We start from the raw sequence: 12,445 nt of genomic DNA on the forward strand, positions 1-12,445 counted from the left end.
TGAACTAATAGGATAGCACCAGGGAAATCCATTATCTGTGGTAAATTACAGGGGATAATTGGATGCCCACCATAACAACTAGTTTAAAACATTACAAAAACAGATCTTTTGAAATGTACAATGAACATCTGCAATTGTATTCCTCACCATCTATGTTTAGTTCAGAATTCTTTTTAAACTGTTGCAATTTAATTATTGATCTTTTTAGAATTATACAAATATACACTATTGGTCAAAAATTTTGAATGCCCCCATTTTTTCCAGTTTTTGTTTAAATGTAAGCAATTCAAGTCAAGTGAATATCCTGAAATAGTACAGTGGGCGTGATGACATGATTTTGCCATTGCGGCCCTTGCTCCACGATGCCGCAGTTGCAGTCATTGAGAAGCAGAGAGCTACGATGACGCAAATTGCTTGGTAAGCGGGCCTGTCGTGAGCCTCCCAGCCGTTTCGGTAAAGCAGGTAAGTATGGTAAGCAGTGTAACGGCTACAGTTTAAGCAAATAAAAAGTTTAGGTTCGCAAAATTTGATAAAATAATATAAATTTCACAGTCCTACAGGGAACAAATAATACATTAAGAACTTACATTGTTCGCTGTCGCGATTCCAGCGTCTGTATCCTGACCATCGGGATCATGACAGCCGGCAAATTAAACTCATCCCCTAGTTATGCTCTTGGACCTACTGATTGTAGTGTGGCACAGAGGCGGAACTACCGCCAGTGCAATCAGTGCGTTGCACTGGGGCCCGCCACTGACTAGGGGCCCAAAGCAGCGCGGCATGTAATGAGTCAAACTGACTCCATTACATGCCGATGTGTGCTGCGGGCAACCGCCGCCCGCAGCACACAGCCGCCGCCGAGGAGAGGAGCAGCGGCTACGGGGGTGAAGGAGGAGGGAGGTGGAGGCGGGAGCCGCAGCAGCGCACTGTAATTGGTAGAGGCGCTGCTGCTGTCGCTTTCCTTCCCCATAGGCTGTACTCCACCGCTGTGAATGCTGGGAAGCGCATCCCAGTATTCACAACGGCGGAGGACAGCCAATGGGGAAGGAAAGGGACAGCAGCAGCAGCGCCTCCATCAATAACACATCGATTCTGCGGCATCTTCATCCACCTCCCTCCTCTACCTTCTCTCCTGCCCGGGATCATCATCTGCCAGAAGCTGCACGAGGGGCCTGAGCCAGCGGAGACTGTAAGTATAATTCTCTTTCTTTCTTTCTTTCTTTCTTTCTTTCTTTCTTCTCTGTCTGCCTAAAGGTGTAAAAAGGGGGTCACTGTCTGCCGTAATGTGTAAAAAGGGGGAATCTGCCTGCCGCAATGTGTAAAAAGGGGGTCGCTGTCTGCCGTAATGTGTAAAAAGGGGGATGCTGTCTGCCGTAATGTGTAAAAAGGGGACGCTGTCTGCCGTAATGTGTAAAAAGGGGGCGCTGTCTGCCGTACTGTGTAAAAAGGGGACGCTGTCTGCCGTACTGTGTAAAAAGGGGACGCTGTCTGCCGTACTGTGTAAAAAATGGAACGCTGTCTCCCGTAATGTGTAAAAAGGGGACGCTGTCTGCCATTATGTGTAAAAAGGGGACGCTGTCTGCCGTAATTTGTAAAAAATGGGACGCTGTCTGCTGTAATGTGTAAAAAGGGGACGCTGTGGTACTATTTTGTGGCCACGCCCCTTCCCCACAAAGCCATGCCCCTATATTTTTATGCGCACTGCCCCTGTTTTACATTGAGGTGGGGGGGCTCCGATGCCGTTTCTTGCACACAGTGACGGCACTGTTGCTAGGTATCCATCTCTCTGGCCCTGAGCAGGTCCCCCTCACCAGATCCTATCCAGGGGTGAGGGGGTGGACTTGGATGGGATGGGGGGGGCCCAAAGCATTTTGTCGCACCTGGGCCCACCGCTCGCTAGTTCCGCCACTGGTGTGGCACAATATGAACTGGAGGCACTATAGTGTGGCATAATATGAACTGGGGACACTGTATGTCATAATGTGAATTGGGGGCCCTGTGTCCCTAGTTCATATTATGCCACAAGATAGTGCCTCCAGTTCATATTGTGCCCCCCCCCCCTCCCGGGGGGAGATTCAGTTGTCCTCAGTGCCGATGACCAGCCCTATCAGCACCGTTTTTGTGTGAAAACACACAGGTCCGAGACCTTGTCCAAAATCCCATGTGTTTTCATGGAAAAATTTAGAAATTTTCACACAAAATAAAACCCAGGGTATAATTGAATGGCCCAATTCGAAACACTGGGCAGAAATCGTGATAATCGTGGGGACTATTGAATATCCCCCTTAAACTCAATTGAGCTGTTTGGGATGAAATGGGCAGAAAATTTGAAAGCAAAGGAACCTATAGTACAAGTGCAACACATTTGTTGGAACTTCTGTATGAGTGTTGGGAAGAGCTTCCCAAAGTACTGTATGTTTGCTTTCCATTGTGGAGAGTGTGTTTGGTTGTTATATCTTCAAAAAACTGCTATTTCAGTGAGTCATAAATGTAGATTCAGTGTAAACAAATAATTCTCTGATTTCTTTTTCATCTCCAGTTGTTTTAATTAATTAGTTTTTTGCTTTAATTCCAGAGTAAAGTGAGATATTATAGTGCATAAATTTCAATAAAAACTGGAAAAAGGGGTGTTTTAAAACTTTTAACCAGTAATCATATTCCGAAGCCTCCCACTGAATCGTTATTTATAATTTTGTACTACTGTATAGTGTAACCATATTACAGTGTACACACAGATACAACATGGAAAAGGGAATGCTGGGGCATGGCTAATGGTCTTAAAATTAGAGATTTCAAGGTCACAGCGGCATAACAGTCCACTATTGGAGGGGTGCAGAGTCCCAGCAATACAATCTGCTTTTGCATTTCTCTTTTGTGGAATGGCACTCCGCCATGTTTTTGTCAACTCTGCATTTTGTAAATTGATTTACAAAGTAAATCTGGGCTGACAAAGATGTCGGTACATTCAGTTAAATGGTATGGTTGAAGTATAGTAAGGAAGAGTCCAATAATAGTCTCATAGGAGGATTTCCGTGGACTTGTAGCCAAATACTGCAGATGAAACATACAAAATTCTGCACCGAAACGCAGAATGAGGAGAATATGCTGATGATCAGTTTTGAGAATGCTTGTCTCTACTTACAGTAAATAAAACTAAACGAAAAAAATAATAATATATATATAAAATAGTTATTTTCAAAGTAAAGAGGGCAATCCCGGGCCGTTTTTTTAATGTTGGGATTTGGGATTGAAAAACGGTCAATCTCAGGGATTGGCTCGGGAAAAAAAGAAAAATAAATACTCTCCCTGCTCAGGTCCGACTGCCGGTAGTGCTGTCGGCAGGCCCAGGCAGCCATCTAGTTAGCCACGACCGCTGGCCTTTATCGAGCACGCAAACAAAATTCCCGTTAACCAACCCTTAGAGCCTGTTTTTCACAGATGAAAATTTTTAGGCGCTAAATAGACACCCCACGTCTGTCTCGTTTTTTTCCCTTCATGCTCACAGTATAATTTCACGACAGACTTAGAATTGTAGTTTTACTGTCTGAGAACATTCCTGATGAGGGAATATCTGCTTACATGCCTGGAGACCTAGAATACGCTAGGACTCAAATTTAACTTTTTGTGTTTTCTGGTGTTACGAAGTGTCGTGTGAACTAAAAAGCTGGTTTATTTGGAAATGTTAGTGGTGTGTGATGCACCAATGCACAATTTCTATAGACTAAACATATGTCAGACATTTACGGGGAGATTCATTGGAAAATGGAAAGAACTGATTGTAAGCCCGTTTGCGAAATACATCTTGCATGTTTGCTGGGCTCATGCTCTGGAACCAAGCATGCGCAAGTACAGGCGATACAGAGACCTACACATTTCAGTCATACTGTATTTCCACTTGTGACTGAGGGCTTGATTCAGAGAAGTACGCAAACCCGATGGTTTACATACATCTTCGACATTGGGGCGGCTGTGCACATGCGCAGAACAGGTCCTGCAGGTTGCCAGCATTTTGGGAACGGGTGGGTGGAGCTGGGCTGCTTCCCGAAAATAGGGGTGTTTTGCTCCATTTTCTGGAAGTGGCTAGGCTATACGAACTGCGTCCATCTCTAAATCCAGCCCAGAGTGACTAGGTAGGCGGCGCATTTGCTCTGTTACGGCATTCTCACATAGGGAAATGGGCTATCCAGAGTTTGGACCTTGTATGGGCACAAACCAGGGCCATAGAGAGCAATAATGGGACTGGGTGATGGGGCGTGGACAATGCTAGGGGACATGGCCATGTCCACCCATAAAAAAGGGAAAAAAAGAATAACTACTATGCACAGTGGCGCGTGCTAAGGAGGGGGACATCCTTTTCCCTATGTCACAGTTTTGGTGTTCTGATCTGAGGCTGGACTGACAAGGAGTAATGAAAACTAGGAGGCTGAATAAAATTTCTGCTCATAGAATGGAGTGGTTCAACAAGTGGGCTCAACTCTGAACCACAGTCGATGTTGAACCAGACAACTGGAACCCACAGGTCAAACCCTAAAGCCAATGAACGGAACTCAACTCCAGTCCTGAACTTCAGAACCGTGGTTCCAGGAACCCAGGGATCTGAACCAGAGGAGACTCTGCAGACTGGAATCTGATAATTAAGCACCCAAGCTGGGCAGCCATGAAATGTTCCCTAATATAGGGACACAACCCAGAACCCACACCCTAGCACCCAGGGCTGGCAAACCACCGGAAACTCTGCATAAGCCTCAACTAACAATCAGTGGAACCAAGAGAATGAATCACCACCACGATGGTCCAGTGAATTAGAGTCCGATTCAGAAGCTGGTGAAAAGTTCGATGTATGCTTGCTGAGAGGAAATGGACTAAGTAATAGTAATGCGGGGAGTAAAAGCAAGCTGGGAACCCGCAATGAGCAGACAAGATGACAAACTAGAATGTTGCTTGTAGACTCACAGGGGTTACTGAACATCTAATTAGATAACTTGGCTAGATGGGGATATTTCTTGGCCACCTCAGCAGGCTCTGAAAAAAAATACACCAAAAATAGCCCATTTTCACAATGACGGCAGCGAAAACACATAGGTGTGGGAACTTATCACCGATCCTATGTGTTTTCATCCAAAAATAGATCACAAAAGAAAAGGCACTAATTGAATTGCCCAGAAAAAAATTGGGTGAAAAAAAAAAATTGTGAAAAAATTCAGTTTTCGTGGGCGAAAAATTATTCTGCCTAATTGAATTCCCCCCATAATTTTAACCAAAACACCCAAAGGCAATGGCTAATATGCTTGTGGTGCTGCTACTCAGGTTGTCTCTGGACCTGTAGACTCCAGCACCAACAGTCACGACTTCAAGTATCAAGTACACCATCCTGTGTCTTTGGTAAATAAATATATGTGACCTGGGTTCTTTTGGGACCTGCAACATCCTTGCTGCTTTTCTTTAAAAGTTTTTTCATCATAACTGATAGTGCTGTGTTTCCTTCACCAAACCACAAATAGGTCATGGTTTCACAGAGTGACTGCAGCACAGCAGAGAGCAGGGGCATAACTAGTTTTTAGGCGCCCCATCGGGAGGATTTACTATGAAACTAATGAAGCGTAAGCTTCAGGGTCCTTAATCCCAGAGGGGCCCTGAAGCAACTTTTTTTTTAATGAGTGAATTTTTCAACAACATCAATGGAGTTTTTGTAAGTGTGTGTGTGTTATTAAAATCAGATTTTTGGTGTTAAAATCCACAGGCGAGACGAGTGCAGCCTGAGTTGACAATTCAGATGTCTTTTTATGGTTCTGACTGGCTCTAGTCTTAGGGCTGACCTGTACAACTATCAAGCCGTGCATCAACGAAGGATTTAAGGGATCCAGTTGCCAAAATGTAGACTACGAATAGATTCTGGCGAGCTCAACTAGACCATACAGCTGGGGGTTCAGGCTCTGCAAGCCCCCAAGAAAATTTTGAAATTTGACCAACTGGCAATTTCAGGGAAATTTTGAGGCCATATGGAGCATATTCTAAGGTCAATATTAAGTATTTCAACCCACTGGCTTATGATTCTATCACTAAAATAACCTTATTTTCACCTCTTGTTTTTATGTACTGTATGGTTATGGCTCATCGCCAATAACGCCATGACAACCAGGCTTCTAGTACAGCAAAGCTGCTATTACAGCTTTGTAAGGCAGGAGCTGCTGTTGTAGTCTAGCTCTGTAATTTGTGCTGTGTAAATAGTGTGAAACGTGTATACTTTTTAAACTTAAATTCCTGGGAAGTGTATTTTCAAATGGATACACTTCTCACTCTATTTACAAAGCGCAAATCACAGAACTAGACTGCAGCTCCTGTACCAATGTGGCCCTATTGTTACTGGTCACGTAGTGGCCCCATAACAGTTCAACATTCCACTGGTCTAGAGTAACTGGCTATAAAGCATTTTAAGAAATGTCTGTGGAATTAATTAGAAGTCATCTAATTAGTGTGAAAATTACTGTATATGCATACGATGGATGGAGAATTAATAATAGATACAGTTAATAATACATTTCCTGACTTTTTATGTAAAGTGGCCTGAGATTTTATTTTTATTTTTTTGTACAGTGACATTTATTACCTTATAAGTATGTGTCTTAAAATCTTAATCATTGACCTGAAGACAAAACTCATGGCATCTTCATATCTCATGGTCATGTCTGGATTAAACCAGTATTGGAGTTTCTTAAATAGCAGAATCAGCAGCAGCTTGTTAGACCACATGCAGACACTTGATATCAGCCGCAATGTTCTGCTAAACTAAGGAAGCAGAAAAGCTTCAAATAATGTCATTCCACAAACCTGCTGACCAGCTTACTAATGCATTTCACAATGCTCTACTAAATATAGACTTATCTCATCTGCAAAGATGAAATATCAGCCCGGGTCATGTTCTGGATGTTAGGTTGATATCGAATTGATTCATACATTATATTCATAATTCACTGGTATCTATATATAGCTATTTAGGAAACACTGATCACGGCTTTCACAATTACTACCAGTTGTAGGCAATAGTATAAACCTTTCTTTATTAGTGAAGGACAAATATATTTTGCTTTTCTTGTAAACCAGCAAAGGACTTTATTCAGGGATGGACCCAATGGCGATGTTGCACGCTGTGGAGCGATGTCTTGCCACTGTGCATGCGTATAGGTCACACTGCACGTGTGCCGCGATGGACTTGCGTCAGAAGTTGTAGTGAGGATTAATTTGCAAAGTGAGTGACAGGCAGGAAGTGGTTGTGGGAGGTAGCGGGGGAGTGGCGACTCAAATGTAGTCATGTCGCAATCCTGTACGAAGTTCCAAGGGCTACAGCGTCTTACTTCCAACAGCTGTGCGGCACAACCATAGGGTTACCCAGAATATCAACCGATGTGCGTCCGATGTCTACGCCTTCTTACACAAGTGGCAGATCTGAGACTTTTCCAATGGCATCTCAATACAAATCTCGGCGGCTGCAACATCTGCATATTTTCGCACAGCAGCTGCAGTGGCGTTTAATTACGTCTCTGAATCAGTCCCTAAATGCAATGTCTTTATGTGCAGCCTTCATCATTACAGGGGCACTCCAGGCCATGGTATTAGATACTGCACATGTACTGTAGGGCCTGATTCAGATTTGTACGCTAACCCAATGCTTTACACACTGTACAAATCCAATGGTTTGTGGTCTACGCATGCACAAGACTCGTTCTGCACATGGCTCCTGCGATATTCCTCTCAGCCTCCCCCCTTTGCTGCGGCATGATTGACAAGCTGTAGTGTTTGGGATGTGGAGCAGGGGGGCAACAGTGGCTTCTTTCTTTAAAATGAGGGCATGCCACCTCCCTGGACCCGGCTGTCCGGATCCTATGGTCAGTCTGATTTAGCTTCAGCTACTATCATGACGCATCACTCGGATCACGCACTTGCATATAGGAGGCGACTATTTTATTTGTACAGAATTGCACAGCCACTTCCCTGTGCTACCCTGCGGCAGCTGTGCAATTGTTTACAAATCAGAATCAGGCCAATAATTTCTTTGTTATATGCTTCTATTACCTAATAGTGTTTGGTATGGGAAACCAGTGATTACGATGCCACTGGTCACATGACCAACAGCAGCACGCAGACGCTCACAATCCCTACATCTTTTGAGGTAAGTATGCTAACCCTCTCCCCTCACTAACCCTCCATTCTTGGAGCCTAACCCTAACCTCTCTATCCGCAGTTTAACCCTAACTTCCCTATCCGCAGCCTATCCCTAACCTCCCTATCTGCAGCCTAACCCTAAACTCCATATCTGCAGCCTAACCCTAACCTCCCTATCCGCAGCCTAACCCTAACCTCCCTATCTGCAGCCTAACCCTAACCTCCCTATCCGCAGCCTAACCTCCCTATCCGCAGCCTAACCTCCCTATCCGCAGCCTAACCCTAACCTCCCTATCCGCAGCCTAACCCTAACCTCCCTATCCGCAGCCTAACCCTAACCTCCCTATCCGCAGCCTAACCCTAACCTCCCTATCTGCAGCCTAACCCTAACCTCCCTATCCGCAGCCTAACCCTAACCTCCCTATCTGCAGCCTAACCCTAACCTCCCTATCCGCAGCCTAACCTCCCTATCCGCAGCCTAACCCTAACCTCCCTATCCGCAGCCTAACCCTAACCTCTCTATCCGCAGCCTAACCCTAACCTCCCTAGCCGCAGCCTAACCTCCCTATCCGCAGCCTAACCCTCCCCGGCATACTTATGATCAGGATGCTGACTCTCAGGATGCCGGCACCAGTGTTCTGACCGCCAGCATCCCAAGTGTCACTATGCCCACTACATCCCATCTAATAGTTACCTTTCCAACTACAGCTGGCCTGCTTGTAGCAATGCACAGCATTTCCCAGCTCTTCCATAGAAAGCAATGTGTGTGTTTATGATGTTTTTTTTACGTTAAATAACAAATACAGTATTACACTGAAACACCTGGATTATTAGGCGAATATGGCAACCTCTCCATTGGCTCCAATTGTTGTATCTTTCCATGATAATAGCTGGGCCGTAACTGTCCCAAGTTATTCTCCTACATGCTGGAGTTAGATTATTTTGCTTGACAAGATTATTTATATGAGATGAAAGAGGCTGAGGATATTATGTTTGGGACGATATTCCCGGTGTTACAATGGGGCACAGAGCATTTTCTGCCCTGCAATCGGGTTTACATATTACTTAGGAGGTGCCAGTAATTACAACAATTCCCCTACACTTAATAATAGCGATGCAGACTCACAGTCATTAGGCCGACAGGGTCAAAAGTTCAACAGGTGAAAGGTAGACAAGTTGATAAGGTCGACAGATACAAAAGGTTGACAGGGTTAAAAGATCGATATGACAATGGTCAACACAAAAAAAGGTCAACACAAGTTTTTGGGGTGTCATTATGTATGCTTAACCATATCTACGTACAATTAGTGGAGACGTGTGGCACTAGCTGGTGACATTTTCATCTTTTGTACATTTCCAGCAGGGTCTTCTATTTTGTGAAAGTAGCTGCACATTGACTCCCAGGTGTAGATCCAGAAATCATTGTGAACACAAATACCTCTGAGTGAGCTACAGATTTTTTACATATTTTTATTACAGTTTTCCTCAGACAATAACTATGCCCTAGGAGCGCCCTTATTCAGTGTTGGACTGAGGCATGAAGGGCCCACCGGGGTAACACAGTGGTAGGCGCCATGTTTAGGGGTGTGTCCAGACCCACATTGGTTTACCTAACCATTAGAGAGTGCATAGACTGGGACCCTTGATAAATATACTGTATATATAGTAAATACTGCCCCCATCTCCCCTCGTGGATCAATCCAACCCTGCCCTTATTGGTCACTTATCAAACTGCAAGATTAGTTATTTTATTTATCTAGAAGTCCAGAAAAAAAGTCAATGTACAAATGTAATGCTTGGTACTCTCTAATTGGAGTACTCCTATTCTTGTTAGTACAAACACTGTATGTACCTATCTCGGAGACAGGACACTTGCCAGTAAGCATACATTTTAATATTTTCCTTGGACCTTAACCTTTTCATCAGCATTTAATTGAATCTAAATATTTTACAACATTGAACACTATATTTACACCTGGTGCAATAACCATTATCTAAAGTCCAAACCAATAACCTACTATCTCTACAAGCGATATAAGGTGTGACATGTAAACTCACGCCAACATTTACTATTTTGTAAACAGATATACTCAAAAAGTATACAGGGAAAGTTTTTGATATTTGCCAATGTATAGTGATTAAAATGACATCAGCTTGTTGTGGAACCAGTAAAACCAGTATCTCAATGAATGATGCAATGTCAGAGAAATGACATAGTCTATAACACTTTCTAGATTCTTATCACAGGATGTTATATTGTGCAACAGTCTGCACGGCAATAGAAATATTATGGTTATACATGCCGGATTACATTAGTTTAACATAGCATAGATTTGCTTTTCTCCAAATATCATTGGTGATAAAGAGGTTGTTTTAGGCTCTATTGATGCTGCAACAATGTGAAGTTTTTCTTGTACTAAACCTAGGGGGCACAGTACAACCCCAAGGATTGCAATCAGACAGTCAACAGCCAATCCACCACCTGGACACGCAAAGGTCTCCTGGTCAGGATCTACTTCCACAGAATGAAGCACGAACACCACCATCTGCCACAGCTCAAGAGTCACGCTCAGTAGGACAGGCGCCTCCTAATGTCGGCAATGTGGAACCACAATCCAGCCTTCATAAGGAACCACCTCAAAGAGTCCAACCTCATCCGCAGCTGAAGTAAGACCATGTTCATATAAAATCATGTGCAATTTGCTTGTTATAGTCATTATATACATTGACATTAATCCTGTAAGAACAACACACAGCAGTTGATACCAGTGGTGGAGACAGGAAGTACTGTAGGTGACAGTACCGTCATTTGTGCCCAACAGTGTCCAACTGCATCCTACACATTTAGCTCGACCTACAGCTCTTTCATTTGGCTGAATCAGAGTTGAAGGCAGCTCTGTTTGTGGAGCACAACTTGGCCTTATGCAAGCACTGGAGAGAAGCAGATGCAACTACGCATGATGCAAAGTCGTGCACAAACTGGAAATCCGTACCTGGGTTGTAATGGGTCGTGTTCATGGATTGCATCTAGTATCGTACTGGTGCAAGGGCTACCTGATAATGGTGATGCTATGAACCAAGCGTATGGTTAGAGCAGGCATTCCCAACCACGGTCCTCAAGGCACACTAACAGTACCGGTTTTTGCTATATCGAGGCTTCAGCACAGGTGACTTCATTAGTACAGTAGCTCAGTTATTTTGATTTAACCATCTGTGCTGCAGCCTGGATATCACTATAACCTGCACTGTTGGTGTGCCTTGAGGACTGTGGTTGGGAATGCCTGGGTTAGAGGCAGTTCATTTGCAGTGATGCCTACAACCCTCCTATATGAGGAAATCAAAGCATTTATGGCTCCATTTAACAACAATCCTTATTATCAGCTGCTTGTTTCTATATGTATTGCAGTAATACTAACAAATATGCTGTTTGTATTTAACGTTACTTACCCCCACGGTGAGGTCCAGTAATGTCCCCTTCCTCTGAGGCATTCCCTGCTCTGTTGTGGCAGCAAGTGCTAAAAGGGGTTATGTCTCATTGGGGGTAATTCTGAGTTGATCGCAGCAGGAACTTTGTTAGTTGGGCAAAACCATGTGCACTGCAGGGGGGGGGGGGGGGGGCAGATATAACATGTGCAGAGAGAGTTAGATTTGGGTGTGGTGTGTTCAATCTGAAATCTAAATTGCAGTGTGAAAATAAAGCAGCCAGTATTTACCCTGCACAGAAACAAAATAACCCACCCAAATCTAACTCTCTCTGCACACGTTATATCTGCCTCCCCTGCAGTGCACATGGTTTTGCCCAACTGCTAACAAAGTTCCTGCTGCGATCAACTCAGAATTACCCCCATTGGCAAATGGGGTCCGTAGTTTTGTTCATGCAATGCAGGATCCATCAGACTCTTAATCAGCACCAATATGATCTAAGCCCTTGAGAAATACATTGGGCCTTGTTTAAGAAGCACAGTCAAGGCTTTTCACTAAAGTGCAATGGGTTGTTATAGCAAGATGGCGGCAGATGCACCAGGAGATGGGAAAGGTATGAAGTAGGCACATTGTGCACCAAGTTTAGAGAGCACTGAAAAATAAGCAAGCTTTACTTTGATGCGGCAAACTTACTGAAAGTAGATATATAGTAGGACGGGATGTACTAATGCAGAAATGCAGTCAGAACTCGGGAGGTTTGACTTAATTTCCCATATGGACAAAGCACCAGAGCTTATACCCAACAGGCAATGCCATCTATAGACAGTGTTGCATAATAGAAGCCTATGGGTTTGTCTCCACA

The 12,445-nt window shown here is 44.0% G+C and overlaps 1 protein-coding gene across 3 annotated transcripts in view; it reads left to right on the plus strand.

Moving 5' to 3' along the window:
* SYN2 (synapsin II) overlaps positions 1 to 12,445 on the plus strand; it is a 590,154-nt gene that overhangs the window by 550,121 nt on the left and 27,588 nt on the right. For 2 of the 3 annotated variants that reach the window (XM_063940770.1, XM_063940771.1), the window contains exon 12: positions 10,587 to 10,827. The exons of the other annotated variant lie outside the window; for it this stretch is intronic. In XM_063940770.1, coding sequence (XP_063796840.1) covers positions 10,587 to 10,827 — 241 coding nt within the window. The remainder of the gene's footprint in view (positions 1 to 10,586; positions 10,828 to 12,445) is intronic. 3 annotated transcript variants of the gene reach the window in all.

Source organism: Pseudophryne corroboree, chromosome 9 (assembly GCF_028390025.1).
Source record: "Pseudophryne corroboree isolate aPseCor3 chromosome 9, aPseCor3.hap2, whole genome shotgun sequence".
Classification (NCBI taxonomy): Eukaryota; Metazoa; Chordata; class Amphibia; order Anura; family Myobatrachidae; genus Pseudophryne; species Pseudophryne corroboree.